Source organism: Scyliorhinus canicula, chromosome 21 (assembly GCF_902713615.1).
Source record: "Scyliorhinus canicula chromosome 21, sScyCan1.1, whole genome shotgun sequence".
NCBI lineage: Eukaryota > Metazoa > Chordata > Chondrichthyes > Carcharhiniformes > Scyliorhinidae > Scyliorhinus > Scyliorhinus canicula.
Genome location: NC_052166.1, coordinates 7,378,428 through 7,398,421, shown reverse-complemented (window position 1 = coordinate 7,398,421; position 19,994 = coordinate 7,378,428). Strand labels below are relative to the sequence as shown.

General features: G+C 53.5%; 1 protein-coding gene across 1 annotated transcript in view; it reads right to left on the bottom strand.

The window, feature by feature from the left end:
* LOC119955915 (myoD family inhibitor domain-containing protein-like) overlaps positions 1–19,994 on the bottom strand; it is an 84,872-nt gene that overhangs the window by 33,732 nt on the left and 31,146 nt on the right. The window contains exon 2 of the mRNA XM_038782573.1: positions 11,080–11,240. Within this exon, the coding sequence (XP_038638501.1) occupies positions 11,080–11,161 (82 nt within the window). The 5' untranslated portion in view covers positions 11,162–11,240. The remainder of the gene's footprint in view (positions 1–11,079; positions 11,241–19,994) is intronic.

Sequence of the window (19,994 nt, the reverse complement as noted above, 5' to 3'; positions counted from 1 at the left end):
CCATTTGCCTTCCCACACTCCCTGTGTCCTTAAGGTAATTTTTTTGTGATCTATACACAAGGACTCCCAGATCCCTCTGTAACGCCGCATTCCCAAGGCTCTTCGATATTCTATTTTTCTGTTCCACCTGCCAGAGTGGACTATGCCACTATTTCCTCGCTGTCAAACTTTTGCCCACTAATCTCTCAATTTCCCTTTTATAAACACTTTGAATTCTCCTCACGGCTCACTTCCCTGCCAATCTTAGTATCATCAGCAAATTTGGTTACAATCCACTTGGTCCCATCATTGAAGTCATTAATGCTGATCCTAAAGACTTGGCGCCCATGCACTGATCATAAAGCCACAGAGTCATAGAGGTTTACAGCACAGAAAGGGACCTTTCGGCCCATTGTGTACGTGCCAGCCCATCATGCACCATATCTATTGAAATGAAAAAATGAAAATCGCTTATTGTCACGAGTAGGCTTCAATGAAGTTACTGTGAAAAGCCCCTAGTCGCCACATTCCGGCGCCTGTCCGGGGAGGCTGGTATGGGAATCGAACCGTGCTGCTGGCCTGCTTGGTCTGCTTTATAAGCCAGCGATTTAGCCTTGTGAGCTAAACCAGCCCCCATTGCAATCCCATTTTCCAGCACATTAAATTTGTGTGCTGGAATGTTTGATATACTCATCTAAATGCTTCGTAAACGTGAGTGTTCCCGCCTCTACCACCCCTATCTATGCCTTCCCTGTACTCAGGGGAAAGGTTCCTACCTCTCGACCCTATCTATGTCGCTCATAATTTTGTCCACCTTGATGAGGTCCTACCTGAGCCTTCTCTGCTCCAAGTAAAACAACTCCAGACTAACCGGGCTCTCTTCATAGCTGAAACGCTCCATCCCAGGCAACATCCTGGCGAATCTCCTCTGAACCCTCTCTCCTGCGACCACATCCTTCCGATAGTGTGGCGACCAGAACTGCACACAGTACTCCAGCTGTGGCCTAACCAGAGTTTTATAGTTTAGCTCCATTATAACCCGCCTGTTGTTAAAATCTGTGCCTCAATTAATAAAGATAAGTATCCCGTAGGTCTTCATAGCCACCTTATCTACCAGGCCCGCTGCTTTCTGGGAGAGAGGAGATGTAAAATTCTAACAGGACTGGACAGACTAGATGCAGGGAGGGCATTTTTGCTGGTTGGGGGTATCTAGAACCAGACGACACCTTCTCAGGATACAGGGTAGTGTCCTCGGCCCAGCCATCTTCAGCTGCTTTATCAATGACCTCCCTTCCATCATAAGGTCAGGAGTGGGGATGTTTGCGGATGGCTGCACAATGTTCAGCACCATTCGCGACTCCTCAGATATTGAAGCAGTCCGTGTCCAAATGCAGCCAGACCTGGGCAATATCCAGGCTTTGGCTGACAAGGGGCAAGTTACATTCACGCCGCACAAGTGCCAGGCAATTGAACATCTCCTACAAGAGAGGATCTAACCACCACCCCTTGACATTCAATGGCATTATCCCCCACAATGGGTTACGGGGATAGGGTAGAGGTGTGGGCTTGGGTAGGGGGCTCTTTCCAAGGGCCGGTGCAGACTCGACAAGCCGAATGGCCTCCTTCTGCACTGTAAATTCTATGATTCTAAATTTTATGATTCTATGAATCAACATCCTGCAGGTCACCATTGATCAGAAACTGAACTGTACTAGCCGCATTAATACTGCGGCTGGCAGGGCAGGTCAAAGATTAGGAATCCTACAGCAAGTAACTCACCTCGGCCCATCGAGTCCTGCTCTGCCATTCAATATGATCACATCTGATTGTCACCTCAATGCCACCAGATCGCCGACCCCCCCCCCCCCCCCCCCAACAGTAACCTTTCACTCCCCCCTCCCTCCACTAATCGAGAATCTATCCACCTCGGCTTTAAAAAACATTCGCAGATTCCGCTTACCCCACCGTCTGAGGAAGAAAGTTCCGGAGACTCTCGACCCTCTGAGAGAAACAGATTCTCCTCATAGAACATAGAACAGTACAGCACAGAACAGGCCCTTCGGCCCTCGATGTTGTGCCGAGCAATGATCACCCTACTCAAACCCACGTATCCACCCTATACCCGTAACCCAACAGCCCCCCCCATAACCTTACTTTTTTAGGACACTGCGGGCAATTTAGCATGGCCAATCCACCTAACCCGCACATCTTTGGACTGTGGGAGGAAACCGGAGCACCCGGAGGAAACCCACGCAAACACGGGGTGGACGTGCAGACTCCGCACAGACAGTGACCCAGCCGGGAATCGAACCTGGGACCCTGGAGCTGTGAAGCATTTATGCTAACCACCATGCTACCCTGCTGCCCCAATCCATCGCTGAATCATCTCCGTCTGAAATGGGAGACCCCCTTATTTTTAAACAGTGACCACAACCCCCCCACCCCCCCACCCCCCCCCCCCCCCACCCCCCCCACCACTCCCAGTTCTAGATTCTCCCACAAGAGGATCTGAAAGGTTCCGATCGAGTCGTCTCTGAATTTTCTAAACTCCAAGCCCGCCCTGTCCGACCTTCCCTCATCGGACAACCCGCCCGTTCCTGGTAAACCTTCTCCGAACTGTTTCCAACGCATTTACGTCCTTCCTCAAACAAGGAGATCGATACCGTCCACAATACTCCAGATGTGGGCTCACCAGCACAATTGTCTAATGTCAGAACTTATTTAATGTTGCATCAGGTTAATCACTTCGCAGTCTCGGAGCTTAGCTGCCAGTGTGGAGATCCATTACCCCGTCTGCCCTGGGCCGCCTGGGGAGATCACTTGACATCATTTTTCCTTCCAGACTAGGAGGCGTTTAACGACCTGGAGATTAAACTGTCAGGATATCCATTAGGGCCAGCGGTGGGAGGTTTGGCGAGCAGGAACTGCGGTTCAATACGGGTTCTGGACGTCCCATGGGATGTGACACACATCACAACCAGAACTGTAGGCCAGACAGGCCGGCCTATGAAATCCAAGGCCCGGAATATTCTGGACCGCGGGCAGTTTCCCTTCCTGCCCTCCCAAGGGACGTAGAGAGGCAGAAAACAGGAGCAGGAGGAGGCAGTTCGGCCTTTCCAGCCTGTTCTGCCATTCTATATGATCGTGGCTCATCCTCTATCTCGAAGCCACACCGTCGCGCTCTCCCCAGATCCCTTGACACGTTCAGAGTCCACAAATCTATCTATTTCCATCCTAAATATATTCAGTCACTTGGCTTCCACAGCCTCCTGTGGTCGGGAATTCCACAGGCTCAGCGCCCTCTGAGTGAAGAGGTTTGTCCTCATCCCAAGCCTAAATGGCCGATCCACGTTTCCTGAGACGGTGACCCCCTTGTTCTCATCTCCCCTCCCTCGGCAGAGGAAACAACATCTCGTCATCCAGTCTGTCCAGCCCTGAAAACCAAAACTGCACGCAATGCTCCAGGTGGGGCCTCACCAAGGCCCAGTACAGGTGGGGCCTCACCAAGGCCTAGTACAGGTGGGGCCTCACCAAGGCCCTGTACAGGTGGGGCCTCACGAAGGCCCCGGACAGGTGGGGCCTCACCAAGGCCTAGTACAGGTGGGGCCTCACCAAGGCCCAGTACAGGTGGGGCCTCACCAAGGCCCAGTACAGGTGGGGCTTCACCAAGGCCCAGTACAGGTGGAGCCTCACCAAGGCCCTGTATACGTGTGGCCTCGCCTAGCCCCTGTACAGGTGGGGCCTCACCAAGGCCCTGTATACGTGTGGCCTCGCCTAGCCCCTGTACAGGTGGGGCCTCACTAAGGCCCTGTACAGGTGGGGCCTCGCCTAGCCCCTGTACAGGTGGGGCCTCACTAAGGCCCAGTACAGGTGGGGCCTGACCAAGGCCCAGTACAGGTGGGGCCTCACCAAGGCCCTGTACAGGTGGGGCCTCACCAAGGCCCTGTACAGGTGGGACCTCACCAAGGCCCAGTACAGGTGTGGCCTCACCAAGGCCCAGTACAGGTGGGGCCTCACCAAGGCCCTGGACAGCTGCAGTAAGACATCCTTACTCCTATGATCACCAATACTGCCTGCCACATGGCCAGTTAACACTCTGACAAGTGTGTTAATTTGTCACTCAGGAGGGAGTCCTACCTCAGAGAGTGAATCATGTTGGACAGCAGAACTCTAGGCCAGGCAACGCCAGACATATAAATGCTGAAGTATCAGTGTTCCTGCCCCAACACCAGCCTCCTCCCACTCCCCTAATTTCACCATCTCACCATCCTCATATCTTTCTCCCCACTCTCTTTGGGAGCGAGTCCCACATTCTCCCGAATTCCTGTGATAGCGAGTTCCACATTCTCCCCACTCCCCGTGGGAGCGAGTTCCACATTCCCCCCACTCCGTGATAGCAAGTTCCACATTCTCCCCACTCCCCATGGGAGCGAGTCCCACATTCTCCCAACTCCCTGTGATAGCAAGTTCCACATTCTCCCGAATCCCTGTGATAGCGAGTCCCACATTCTCCCCACTCCCTGTGACAGCAAGTTCCACATTCTCCTCACTCCCCATGATAGCGAGTTCCACATTCTGCTCACTCCCTATGGGAGTGACTCCCACATTCTCCCCACTCCCTGTGATAGCAAGTTCCACATTCTCCCCACTCCCCGTGATAGCGAGTTCCACATTCACCCCACTCCCCGTGGGAGCGAGTTCCACATTCTCCCCACTCCCCATGGGAGCAAGTTCCACATTCTCCCCACTCCCCGTGGGAGCGAGTTCCACATTCTGCTCACTCCCTATGGGAGTGACTCCCACATTCTCCCCACTCCCTGTGGGAGCGAGTCCCAAATTCTCCCCACTCCCCGTGGGAGCGAGTCCTACATTCTCCCCACTCCTCGTGGGAGCGAGTCCCACATTCTCCCCACTCCCTGTGGGAGCGAGTCCCACATTCTCCCCACTCCCCATGGGAGCGAGTCCCACATTCTCCCCACTCCCCGTGGGAGCGAGTCCCACATTCTCCCCACTCCCCGTGGGAGCGAGTCCCACATTCTCCCCACTCCCCCTGGCAGCGTGTTCGACATTCACTTTGCACAGCCGGAGTGAAGCACATCCAGAGTGGGAATTTGGAACTTGGTAATTTGGTACAGTGAGGTAATTCGGTTCAGAGTGAGAGAAGGTGCTTTTTCCCTACTGTTTTGTTCTCTCTCTTTCTTCTGGCCTGTAACTTTTCATCTGCAGGGAGTGAACCAGAGAGCATCCTGGGAAGGTAAGTGATTTTTATTCCATTTTATTTTATTACCTTTTCAAATTGTGTGGGGGGGGTGGGACTATAGTGACATCACAGTAAAGCTGTTACCTGATTGGCTGGTTGGGAATCTACACTAAATTTAAAAATTAAGCATTGTTAAACTAATTAAACATAATTACTTAATTATAATTTAGAGGGGTATCTAAGCCAGAGATCGGAGAGTACTGTATTTAGCTTTCACATTTATAATAGAAATCTAGTGCGTGAAAACATACAGTTAACAGTAACTTTTTTTTTTAATTTTTAAATTTAATTTACTAATGAATTGACACAATGTCAATTAGAGAGGTGCAGTGCTCTGACTGTGAGATGTGGCAGGTCCGGGAGGCTTCCAGCGTCCCGGATGGCTTCATCTGCAGAAAGTGCACCCAACTGGAGCTCCTCACAGACCGCATGGTTCGGTTGGAGCAGCAGTTGGATGCACTCAGGAGATGCAGGTGGCGGAAAGCGTCATAGATAGCAGTTATATAAATGTGGTCACAGCCAAGGTGCAGGCAGAGAAATGGGTGACCACCAGAAGGGACAGGCAGTCAGTGCAGGAATCCCCTGTGATTGTCCCCCTCTCAAACAGGTATACCCCTTTGGATACTGTCGGGGGGGGGGGGGGGAGAGGGGGGGGTAGCCTATCAGGGGGAATACAGCAGCAGCCAGAGCAGTGGCACCACGGCTGGCTCTGATGTTCAGCAGGGAAGGTCAAAGCGCAGGAGAGCAATAGTCAAAGGGGACTCGATAGTCAGGGGCACAGATAGGCGCTTCTGTGGACGTGAAAGAGACTCCAGGCTGGTATGTTGCCTCCCTGGTGCCAGGGACCAGGATGTCTCCGAACGTGTAGCGGGCATCCTGAAGGGGGAGGGCAAACAGGCAGAGGTCATTGTACATATTGGTACTAACGATATAGGCAGGAAGGGGCATGAGGTCCTGCAGCAGGAGTTCAGGGGGCTAGGCAGAAAGTTAAAAGACAGGACCTCGAGGGTTGTAATCTCGGGATTACTCCCTGTGCCACGTGCGAGTGAGGCTAGAAATAGGAAAATAGAGCAGCTAAACATGTGGCTAAACAGCTGGTCTAGGAGGGAGGGTTTCCGTTATCTGGACCACTGGGAGCTCTTCCGGGGCAGGTGTGACCTGTATAAGAAGGACGGGTTGCATCTAAACTGGAAAGGCATAAATATCCTGGCTGCGAAGTTTGCCAGTGTCACACGGGAGGGTTTAAACTAGTATGGCAGGGGGGTGGGTACCGGAGCAATAGGTCAGAAGGTGAAAACATTGAGGGACAACTAGGGAATAGGGCCAGTATGGCTCTGAGGAAGAGCAGACAGGGAGATGTTGCTGAAAACAGCAGGTCTGGTGGCCTGAAGTGCATATGTTTTAATGCAAGAAGTATAACTGGTAAGGCAGATGAACTTAGAGCTTGGATTAGTACTTGGAACTATGATGTTGTTGCCATTACAGAGACCTGGTTGAGGGAAGGACAGGATTGGCAGCTGAACGTACCAGGATTTAGATGTTTCAGGCGGGATAGAGGGGGATGTAAAAGGGGTGGTGGAGTTGTGCTACTGGTTAGGAAGAATATCACAGCTGTACTGCGGGAGGACACCTCAGAGGGCAGCGAGGCTATATGGGTAGAGATCAGGAATAAGAAGGGTGCACTCACAATGTTGGGGTTTGCTACAGGCCTCCCAACAGCCAGTGGGAAATAGAGGAGCAGATAGGTAGACAGATTTTGGAAACGAGTAAAAACAACAGGGTTGTTGTGATGGTTGACTTTAACTTCCCCAATATTGACTGGGACTCACTTAGTGCTAGGGGCTTGGTTGGGGCAGAGTTTGTAAGGAGCATCCAGCAGGGCTTCTTAAAACAATATGTAGACAGTGCAACGAGGGAAGGTGCTGTACTGGACCTGGTATTGGGGAATGAGCCCGGCCAGGTGGTAGAAGTTTCAGTAGGGGAGCATTTTGGGAGCAGTGATCACAATTCAGTAAGTTTTAAAGTGCTGGTGGACAAGGATACGGGTGGTCCTAGGGTGATTGTGCTAAATTGGGGAAAGGCTAATTATAACAATATTAGGCAGGAACTGAAGAACCTAGATTGGGGGTGGGTGTTTGAGGGCAAATCAACATCTGGCATGTGGGAGGCTTTCAAATGTCAGTTGAAAGGAATTCAGGACCGACATGTTCCTGTGCGGAAGAAGGATAAATACGGCAAATTTCAGGAACCTTGGATAACGAGAGATATTGTAGGCCTCATCAAAAAGAAAAAGGAGGCATTTGTCAGGGCTAGAAGGCTGGGAACAGATGAAGCCTGTGTGGAATATAAGGAAAGTAGGAAGGAAGTTAAGCAAGGAGTCAGGAGGGTTAGAAGAAGTCACGAAACGTCATTGGCAAATATGGTTAAGGAAAATCCCAAGGCTTTTTACACATACATAAAAAGCAAGAGGGTAGCCAGGGAAAGGGTTGACCCACTGAAGGATAGGCAAGGGAATCTATGTGTTGAGCCAGAGGAAATGGGCGAGGTACTAAATTAATAATTTGCATCAGTATTCACCAAAGAAAAGGAATTGGTGGATGATGAGTCTGGAGCAGGGTGTGTCGATAGCCTGGGTCACATTGAGATCCAAAAAGACAAGGTGTTGGGTGTCTTGAAAAATATTAAGGTAGTTAAGTCCCCAGGGCCGGATGGGATCTACCCCAGAATATTGAATGAGGCTAGAGAGGAAATTGCTGAGGCCTTGACAGAAATCTTTGGATCCTCACTGTCTTCAGGTGATGTCCCGGAGGACTGGAGAATAGCCAATGTTGTTCCTTTGTTTAAGACGTGTAGCAAGGATAATCCAGGGAACTACAGGCCAGTGAGCCTTACGTCAGTGGTAGGGAAATTACTGGAGAGAATTCTTCGAGACAGGATCTACTCCCATTTGGAAGCAAATGGACGTATTAGTGAGAGGCAGTATGGTTTTGTGAAGGGGAGGTCGTGCCTCACTAACTTGATAGAGTTTTTTGAAGAGGTCACAAAGATAATTGATGCAGGTAGGGCAGTGGATGTTGTCTGCATGGACTTCAGTAAGGCCTTTGACAAGGTCCCTCATGGTAGACTGGTACAAAAGGTGAAGTCACACGGGATCAGGGGTGAGCTGGCAAGGTGGATACAGAACTGGCTAGGTCATCGAAGGCAGAGAGTAGCAATGGAAGGGTGCTTTTCGAATTGGAGGGCTATGACTCGTGGTGTTCCGCAGGGATCAGTGCTGGGACCTTTGCTGTTTGTAGTATATATAAATGATTTGGAGGAACATGTAACTGATCTGATTAGTAAGTTTGCAGACAACACGAAGGTTGGTGGAATTGCGGATAGTGATGAGGACTGTCAGAGGATACAGCAAGATTTAGATCGTTTGGAGACTTGGGCGGAGAGATGGCAGATAGAGTTTAATCCGGACAAATGTGAGGTGATGTATTTTGGAAGGTCTAATGCAGGTAGGGAATATACAGTGAATGGTAGAACCTTCAAGAGTATTGAAAGTCACAGAGATCTAGGTGTACAGGTCCACAGGTCACTGAAAGGGGCAACACAGGTGGAGAAGGTAGACAAGAAGGGATACGGCATGCTTGCCTTCATTGGCCGGGGCATTGAGTATAAGAATTGGCAAGTCATGTTGCAGCTGTATAGAACCTTAGTTCGGCCACACTTGGAGTATAGCGTTCAATTCTGGTCTCCACACTACCAGAAGGATGTGGAGGCTTTAGAGAGGGTGAAGAAGAGATTTACCAGGATGTTGCCTGGTATGGGGGGCATTAGCTATGAGGAGCAGTTGAATAAACTCGGTTTGTTCTCACTGGAACGACGGAGGTTGAGGGGCAACTTGATAGAGGTCTACAAAATTATGAGGGGCATAGACAGAGTGGATAGTCACATGCTTTACCCCAGGGTAGAGGGGACAATTACTAGGGGGCAGAGGTTTAAGGTGCGCGGGGCAAGGTTTAGAGGAGATGTAAGAGGCAAGTTTTTTACACAGAGGATAGTGGGTGCCTGGAACTTGCTGCTGGAGGAGGTGGTGGAAGCAGGGACGATAGTGATGTTTAAGGGGTATCTTGACAAATATAAAAAATGAAAACCGCTTATTGTCACGAGTAGGCTTCATATGAAGCTACTGTGAAAAGCCCCTAGTCGCCACATTCCGGCGCCTGTTCGGGGAGGCTGTTACGGGCCTCCCACTTGGAATACATGATAGGATGGGAATAGAGGGATACGGAACCAGGAAGTGTAGAAGATTTTAGATTAGACAGGCAGCATGGTCGGCACAGGCTTGGAGGGCCGAAGGGCCCGTTCCTGTGCTGTACTTTTCTTTGTTCTTTGTACCCACTCCCTATGGGAGTGAGCTCCACATTCTCCCCACCAATTCTAGGATTGTCCTTGTCGTACTGCACCCCCCCCCCCTTCCCCTCATGTGTCTCCATATCCACAGTAACCAGAACTGTCCACAACTTGGGCCAAACTGAGGTTCCGTACAAGTTCCAGTCTCCCTGTCCCACCCGGAATACTGTGCACAGCTCCGGTTCCGTATCCCACTCGAAATACTGTGCACAGCTCCGGTTCCATATCCCACTCGGAATACTGTGCACAGCTCCGGTTCCGTATCCCACCCGGAATACTGTGCACAGCTCCGGTTCCGTATCCCACCCGGAATACTGTGCACAGCTCCGGTTCCGTATCCCACTCGGAATACTGTGCACAGCTCCGGTTCCGTATCCCACTCGGAATACTGTGCACAGCTCCGGTTCCGTATCCCACTCGGAATACTGTGCACAGCTCCGGTTCCGTATCCCACTCGGAATACTGTGCACAGCTCCGGTTCCGTATCCCACTCGGAATACTGTGCACAGCTCCGGTTCCGTATCCCACCCGGAATACTGTGCACAGCTCCGGTTCCGTATCCCACCCGGAATACTGTGCACAGCTCCGGTTCCGTAACCCACTCGGAATACTGTGCACAGCTCCGGTTCCGTATCTCACTCGGAATACTGTGCACAGCTCCAGTTCCATATCCCACTCGGAATACTATGCACAGATCCGGTTCCGTATCTCACTTGGAATACTGCGCACAGTTCTGGTCTCCCTAACTCATTTGGAACACTGTGCACGATTCTGGTCTCCATATCGCACTTGGAATACTGTGCACCTTTCCCATCTCTGTGTCCCACTTGGAATACTGTCTCCCTATTCCATGTGGAATACACAGTCCATTCTCCGTATCACACTTGGAATCTGCCTCCTACCTCACCCAGGGTGGCACAGTGGTGAGCACTGCTGCCTCACAGCACCAGGGTCCCAGGTTCGATTCCCCGCTGGGTTCTATGCGGGTTTCCTCCGGGTGCTCCGGTTTCCTCCCACTGTCCAAAGATGTGCCGGTTAGGTGGATTGGCCTTGCTAAAAAATTGCCCCTTCGTGTCCAAATGTTGGGTGGGGTTAAGGGGAGAGGGCCGTGAATTGGCCCCAGTTGAGGGGGCACCTTTGGAGAGTTGGTGCAGACTCGATGGGCCGGATGGCCACCTTCTGCACTGTGGTGGTATTATGAATACTGTACATAGTAGTTCCTGTCTCCCTGTCCCACTTGCAATACTGAGAACTGTCTGGTTGCCCCCTATCCACACACCCAACCGTGACCAGCAACATGGTGGGGTATTGAAGGATGTAGGGGGCCCTTCATCACCATCCTGCTTCTCCCCAATCTGCGACTGGATCTGCCCTGGCACATGCCGGCCCAGCTTCCCAGTCTAACCAGCCCTGGCGACAAAGTAAAATGGCGCACTCACCATGGCGGACGGCTTCTTTCCCAGGGTCCGTCTGGGACTCGCATCCTGGACAATGGACGAGGACTTTCTCACACTCCGACATCCGGCGGCAGGACGGGGTTCGCTAAGGAACGTGGAAAGGGATCAGCCAAGCGGAGCAGCTGAGTGGGACGGCCAGCGGCCTAGCAACAGAGAGAGGGAGAGAAGGAGAGAGGGAGTGATTGAAATGTAGGCCACATCCTTCACCGACATTTACTTCCAGCTCGCCCATGTGTTTTATTCGCCTCCAACTCCTTTCCCCCTCTGGCGGAATGTTCCGGGGGCGAGTAATCATGATTTTAAAATTTTTCTGGAATCTTTAAGGCACGCAATGGACCCTCCATTTTGCAGCGTCCGCTGGCTCCATTTTGGACCCCTGTCCCTCCATTTTATGTCATTTTAACCGATTCTAAACTCCTGCCCCTACAACAGTTCCCTCAGCCCCGCTGGCCCAAACCCTCATTGCCCACCAGCCCCAAACAACCCTGCCAACGAACACAGCTTCACATCCACCGTATATCCCACCCAGTGCCCGCCTCACCACCCTGGCCAACACGTCCCAGCATCGCTTCATTCCTTGAAACCAACAAGCAGCCATCGAGAAGCCTGGGTGACTTAGTAGGTACAGGGTGCCAATTCCTCAAACATCTTAAAAGTCTGCCCATTGTAGCACGGGGTTATTTACAGAGTAAAGGTCCCTCTGCACTGTCCCCATCAAACACTCCCAGGACAGGTACAGCACGGGGTTAGATACAGAGTAAAGTTCCCTCTACACTGTCCCCATCAAACACTCCAAGGACAGGTACAGCACGGGGTTAGATACAGGGTAAAGCTCCCTCTACACTGTCCCCATCAAACATTCCCAGGACAGGTACAGCATGGGGGTAGATATAGAGTAAAGCTCCCTCTACACTGTCCCCATCAAACACTCCCAGGACAGGTACAGCACAGAGGTAGATACAGAGTAAAGCTGCCTCTATACTGTCCCCATCAAACACTCCCAGGACAGGTACAGCACGGGGGTAGATACAGAATAAAGCTGCCTCTACACTGTCCCCATCAGGAGAGAGCAGGAAAGTGGTATAACTTTGCTATTGTACAGGGATATGGGGAGAGAGTGGGGCAGTGGGATTAGTTTGGGATTGATACAGGAAAGAACGCGGGGCAGTGGGATTAGTTTGGGATTGATGCAGGGCTATGGGGAGAGAGTGGGGCAGTGGGATTAGTTTGGGATTTATACAGGGCTATGGGGAGAACGCGGGGCAGTGGGATTAGTTTGGGATTGATACAGGGCTGTGGGGAGAACGTGGGGCAGTGGGATTAGTTTGGGATTGATACAGGGATATGGAAAGAACGCGGGCAGTGGGATTAGTTTGGGATTGATACAGGGATATGGGGAGAACACGGGGCAGTGGGATTAGTTTGGGATTGATACAGGGATATGGGGAGAACGCGGGGCAGTGGGATTAGTTTGGGATTGATACAGGGCTATGGGGAGAACGCGGGGCAGTGGGATTAGTTTGGGATTGATACAGGGATATGGAAAGAACGCGGGGCAGTGGGATTCGTTTGGGGCTTGCTAAAGGGCTATGGCTAGAGAGCTGGCAGTGGGAATAATTTAGGATTGATACAGGGTTATGGGAGAGAGCAGATCACACTTGCTGGGGAGCCCTGTAAATACTGAGACAACCCTTGGGGAGTCACCTCCAAATACTGACACACTCACCAGAAACGTGCAGCAAATTCTGACACACTACCCAGGGACCCCCCCTGTAAATACTGACACACTCCCTGGGGACCCCCTATAAATACTGTCACATGTGGTGATATGCATCACTGTAAATACACAAGGGGTTAATGTAAATACACGTAGACTAGCTAGACACTATAGGGAGCATCAGAGAGATGACACACAGGCATTCAACCAATAGGCCAGTAAGATAGGACACGACCAATGGACATTTACGATACACACAGAGGTGACACTACCACAGGAGGGCATTACACCAACCCATATAAAAGGACACAGCACACATGATGTTCCTCTTTCCAGTGGAGACACTCAGTGTGTACACAGGGTTGATTCAACATCACACCCACCACGTGGATTGTAGCAGACTGGTTCGTCAGTCTGAGTAGCTATAGCAGGATTAACAGGAGAGTCGAATCCAAGTAGGAGAATCGTTAACAGTTTAATAAACGTGTTAAAGCTATCTCCAAGTCTGAACCTTCCTTAGTCAGAGAGCACATCAAGGAAGCAGCTTATGCTACGTCAAGAGGATAACAAAACATGGTACCAAGGAGTGAACTGTTTAAATCCATATAGTTACAACTCAGCAAACAATGACAACCAGCAATGACACCCAGGCAAGATGATGTTCTAGATTCCGGTTCCACAGCAGCTCGTGTACCAAGGCAATCTCAGTGAAAACTGGTGTGCGTTCAGGTAGAGATTTTGAGATCTACCTGATAGTGTCCGACCTCAATGGCGTGGCGGATGCAGAGAAAATAAAGCTTCTACTCACCATCGCAGGTCTGGAAGCAGCTGAAATCTTCCAGACCTTCAAATACTCAAAGGGACAAAACAAGAGTGACTCCCGGGCAGTCCTGGACAAATTCCAAGAATTCTGCGAGGAAGATACAAGAAAAAACAGTAAAAGCGGCGCCAGTACTGACCACGAGGCGAAGGTAGGCTTTCCATTGCAGAAAATGGCAGTTCTGATTTGCGGCCATCTTGGAAAAGGTGCCGCAGATGCGCAGTTGCGCGAAGAGCGCACAGAACGGGAAGGTTCTCGCGCATGCGCACTTGCGAAAAGGCCCCAAGTAAAGGAACAGCGATCTGCGCATGCGCAATCCATTCCTGCGCTCTACGTCACAAGCGTCATGACGTTAGAGGCCCCGGACCACGCCCACTTAAAGGGGAAATGTCTCAAAACACTAAAAAAAAGTTTTATAGCCGTAAAATCCAATTCTTTCACCTGGAACAACAGCACAATGACTGAAATTCGACCAGTAGCTGAAAGTAAACTCCGCAGAACCCTGCAACAAGCAGTAAGCACCGCCCTAGAAGATGATATGGTTTTGGAAGACAACGACTCAGACGAACATTTCACCTTGGGAGGTGGCTACCCCAGAACCAAATCCGAACCGCAACTAGACGTGTTGTACATTGAAGACCCCGACGACGAGTTCTTCGGATTGGGGAATCCTCAGCCCAGCGACATCCCCACTCGTGAATGCAGGATTATGCTGCGGCCTGATGCCAAGAGACAGAGAGCGGTACAAGCCCACAGAGAGCTGCTGCCTCACAGAGAGCGGCCTGCTGCCACACAGAGAGCGGCCTGCTGCCACACAGAGAGCGGCCTGCTGCCACACAGAGAGCGGCCTGCTGCCACACAGAGAGCGGCCTGCTGCCACACAGAGAGCGGCCTGCTGCCACACAGAGAGCGGCCTGCTGCCACACAGAGAGCGGCCTGCTGCCACACAGAGAGCGGCCTGCTGCCACACAGAGAGCGGCCTGCTGCCACACAGAGAGCGGCCTGCTGCCACACAGAGAGCGGCCTGCTGCCACACAGAGAGCGGCCTGCTGCCTCACAGAGAGCGGCCTGCTGCCACACAGAGAGCGGCCTGCTGCCACACAGAGAGCGGCCTGCTGCCACACAGAGAGCGGCCTGCTGCCACACAGAGAGCGGCCTGCTGCCGCACAGAGAGCGGCCTGCTGCCGCACAGAGAGCGGCCTGCTGCCACACAGAGAGCGGCCTGCTGCCACACAGAGAGCTGCTGCCACACAGAGAGCGGCCTGCTGCCTCACAGAGAGCGGCCTGCTGCCACACAGAGAGCGGCCTGCTGCCACACAGAGAGCGGCCTGCTGCCACACAGAGAGCGGCCTGCTGCCACACAGAGAGCGGCCTGCTGCCACACAGAGAGCGGCCTGCTGCCGCACAGAGAGCGGCCTGCTGCCACACAGAGAGCGGCCTGCTGCCACACAGAGAGCGGCCTGCTGCCACACAGAGAGCGGCCTGCTGCCACACAGAGAGCGGCCTGCTGCCACACAGAGAGCTGCTGCCTCACAGAGAGCGGCCTGCTGCCACACAGAGAGCGGCCTGCTGCCACACAGAGAGCGGCCTGCTGCCACACAGAGAGCGGCCTGCTGCCACACAGAGAGCGGCCTGCTGCCGCACAGAGAGCGGCCTGCTGCCACACAGAGAGCGGCCTGCTGCCACACAGAGAGCGGCCTGCTGCCACACAGAGAGCGGCCTGCTGCCACACAGAGAGCGGCCTGCTACCACACAGAGAGCGGCCTGCTGCCACACAGAGAGCGGCTGCCACACAGAGAGCGGCCTGCTGCCACACAGAGAGCGGCCTGCTGCCACACAGAGAGCGGCCTGCTGCCACACAGAGAGCGGCCTGCTGCCACACAGAGAGCGGCCTGCTGCCACACAGAGAGCGGCCTGCTGCCACACAGAGAGCGGCCTGCTGCCACACAGAGAGCGGCTTGCTGCCACACAGAGAGCTGCTGCCACACAGAGAGCGGCCTGCTGCCACACAGAGAGCGGCCTGCTGCCACACAGAGAGCGGCCTGCTGCCACACAGAGAGCGGCCTGCTGCCACACAGAGAGCGGCCACACAGAGAGCGGCCTGCTGCCTCACAGAGAGCGGCCTGCTGCCACACAGAGAGCGGCCTGCTGCCACACAGAGAGCGGCCTGCTGCCACACAGAGACCGGCCTGCTGCCACACAGAGAGCGGCCTGCTGCCACACAGAGAGCGGCCTGCTGCCACACAGAGAGCGGCCTGCTGCCACACAGAGAGCGGCCTGCTGCCACACAGAGAGCGGCCTGCTGCCACACAGAGAGCGGCCTGCTGCCACACAGAGAGCGGCCTGCTGCCACACAGAGACCGGCCTGCTGCCACACAGAGAGCGGCCTGCTGCCACACAGAGAGCGGCCTGCTGCCACACAGAGAGCGGCCTGCTGCCACACAGAGAGCGGCCTGCTGCCACACAGAGAGCGGCCTGCTGCCACACAGAGAGCGGCCTGCTGCCACACAGAGAGCGGCCTGCTGCCACACAGAGAGCGGCCTGCTGCCACACAGAGAGCGGCCTGCTGCCACACAGAGAGCGGCCTGCTGCCACACAGAGAGCGGCCTGCTGCCACACAGAGAGCGGCCTGCTGCCACACAGAGAGCGGCCTGCTGCCCCACAGAGACCGGCCTGCTGCCACACAGAGAGCGGCCTGCTGCCTCACAGAGAGCGGCCTGCTGCCACACAGAGAGCGGCCTGCTGCCACACAGAGAGTGGCCTGCTGCCACACAGAGAGCGGCCTGCTGCCACACAGAGAGCGGCCTGCTGCCACACAGAGAGCGGCCTGCTGCCACACAGAGAGCTGCTGCCACACAGAGACCGGCCTGCTGCCACACAGAGAGCGGCCTGCTGCCACACAGACAGCGGCCTGCTGCCACACAGAGAGCGGCTTGCTGCCTCACAGAGAGCGGCCTGCTGCCACACAGAGAGCGGCCTGCTGCCACACAGAGAGCGGCCTGCTGCCCCACAGAGAGTGGCCTGCTGCCACACAGAGAGCGGCCTGCTGCCACACAGAGAGCGGCCTGCTGCCACACAGAGAGCGGCCTGCTGCCACACAGAGAGCGGCCTGCTGCCACACAGAGAGCGGCCTGCTGCCACACAGAGAGTGGTCCACGCACCACGCAGGGTCCCAGCCTCCTCACAAGAAGTGATGACAGTCTCCACGGCGAAACCAATGCACGATTCCACTCAGGGAATGCTGCAAGACTCCACAGAGGGAGTGACATAAGCCTCCACAGCGAGCTCGTGGACAGACTCTACGATGGAAGGGACGTAAGACTCCAGAGCGCAGTCCTTGCATGAACAAGACCATGAGGGTCTAGCAACCTCCTCTGAGCAACCAGCAGCAGACGATGCAAGTCTGCCACGCTCCAGTGAACAAGAAGAAGATTCTGACCGTCTACCCAGCTCAAGTGAAAGTCAAGAAGACACTGAGGCTCCACCCACTGTATGTGCGACAAGTGACGACGGCATCCCACTTCCCATACCAGATGTGCAACGTGACAGACCTCAGCTAGTGTGTACAGAGGCACTCGACAATCACAGTGAGACTACTGGTGACTCCGGTGACACCACGTTACTTCAAACCTCATTCGCTCGAGCCTCTCCACAAGCAAATGAATTCCTGAACGTTTTGACGCTGGACGTGGAGCATTAAGAAACCTCAGCTGACTCAAGTGAACCAGAAATGACTCCGGATTGGGAGCGGCAAGAAGCCAAAACTGATTCAGGTGACATAGACCAGACTCCAGACGGGGAGCGCCGCAAACTCAGTGACGGCCGCTCAAGGAAACAGCAGATGCCACAAAGCACGCTGACACGAGTAACTGTGCGAAGGACTCGTATTATCCACAGAGTGTGGTCCTTGAGCACAGCAAACACAACAACATTAAAGACAATAACAAGAAGCGCACCAAAGGCAACAACGTCGACAACGAGCGCGACAAAACCGACACCAATCGAACTACGACTGGTACGACATGGTACAACTCTGCCCATGAGGGACACTGTTACTGCTCAGCTCAGTACAGTGACATACCATGGCAGGACAATGCATCTTCCCAATTCACGTGTGCTACACTACCAACAGGCAACCTGGCTTAGAACATAGAACATTACAGCGCAGTACGGGCCCTTCGGCCCTCGATGTTGCGCCGACCTGTGAAACCATCTGAAGCCTATCTGACCTACACTATTCCATTTTCATCCGTATGTCTATCCAGTGACCATTTAAATGCCCTTAAAGTTGGCGAGTCTACTACTATTGTAGGCAGGGCGTTCCACACCCCTACTACTCTCTGAGTAAAGAAACTGCCTCTGACATCTGTCCTATATCTACCACCCCTCAATTTAAAGCTATGTCCCCTCGTGTTGGTCATCACCATCCGAGGAAAAAGACTCTCACTGTCCACCCTATCTAACCCTCTGACTATCTTATATGTCTCTATTAAGTCACCTCTCAGCCTTCTCCTCTCTAACGAAAACAACCTCAATTCCCTGAGCCTTTCCTCGTAAGACCTTCCCTCCATACCAGGCAACATCCTAGTAAATCTCCTCTGAACCCGTTCCAAAGCTTCCACATCCTTCCTATAATGTGGTGACCAGAACTGCACGCAGTACTCCAGGTGCGGCCGCACCAGAGTTATGTACAGCTGCAGCATGACCTCGTGGCTCCGAAACTCAATCCACCTACTGATAAAGGCTAGCACACCATATGCCTTCTTAACAGCCCTATTAACCTGGGTGGCAACTTTCAGGGATTTATGTACCTGGATGCCGAGATCTCTCTGTTCATCTACACTACCAAGAATCTTGCCATTAGCCCAGTACTCTGCATTCCTGTTACTCCTTCCAAAGTGAACCACCTCACACTTGACCACTCCCCGGGACCCCTGTAAATACTGACACACTCCCCGGGGACCCCCTGTAAATACTGACACACTCCCCGGGGCCCCCCTGTAAATACTGACACACTCCCCGGGGACCCCCTGTAAATACTGACACACTCCCCGGGAACCCCCTGTAAATACTGACACACTCCCCCGGGGACCCCCTGTAAATACTGACACACTCCCCGGGGACCCCCTGTAAATACTGACACACACCCGGGGACCCCCTGTAAATACTGACACACTCCCCGGGAACCCCCTGTAAATACTGACACACTGCCTCGGGACCCCCTGTAAATACTGACACACTCCCCGGGGACCCCCTGTAAATACTGACACACTTCCCGGGAACCCCCTGTAAATACTGACACAGTCCCCGGGGAACCCCCAGTAAATACTGACACACTCCCCGGGACCCCCTGTAAATACTGACACACTCCCCAGGGACCCCCTGTAAATACTGACACACTCCCCAGGGACCCCCTGTAAATACTGACACACTCCCCGGGGAACCCCCAGTAAATACTGACACACTCCCCGGGGAACGTCTGTAAATACTGACACACTCCCCGGGACCCCCTGTAAATACTGACACACTCCCCGGGGAACGTCTGTAAATACTGACACACTCCCCGGGAAACCCCCTGTAAATACTGACACACTCCCCGGGAACCCCCTGTAAATACTGACACACTCCCCGGGGACCCCCTGTAAATACTGACACACTCCCCGGGGAACGTCTGTAAATACTGACACACTCCCCGGGACCCCCTGTAAATACTGACACACTCCCCGGGGACCCCCTGTAAATACTGACACACTCCCCGGGGACCCCCTGTAAATACTGACACACTGCCCGGGGACCCCCTGTAAATACTGACACACTGCCCGGGGACCCCCTGTAAATACTGACACACTCCCCGGGGAACCCCCTGTAAATACCGACACACTCCCCGGGGACCCCCTGTAAATACTGACACACTCCCCGGTGACGCCCTGTAAATACTGACACACTCCCCGGAGACCCCCTGTAAATACTGACAAACTCCCCGGGGACCCCCTGTAAATACTGACACACTCCCCGGGACCCCCCTGTAAATACTGACACACTCCCCGGGGACCCCCTGTAAATACTGACACACTCCCCAGGGACCCCCTGTAAATACTGACACACTCCCCGGGACCCCCTGTAAATACTGACACACTCCCCGGGGAACCCCCTGTAAATACTGACACACTCACCGGGGACCCCCTGTAAATACTGACGCACTCCCCGGGGACGACCTGTAAATACTGACACACTCCCCGGGGACTCCCTGTAAATACTGACACACTCCTCAGGGACTCCCTCTCAATACTGACACACTCCCCGGGGACCCCCTGTAAATACTTACACACTCCCCGGGGACTCCCTGTAAATACTGACACA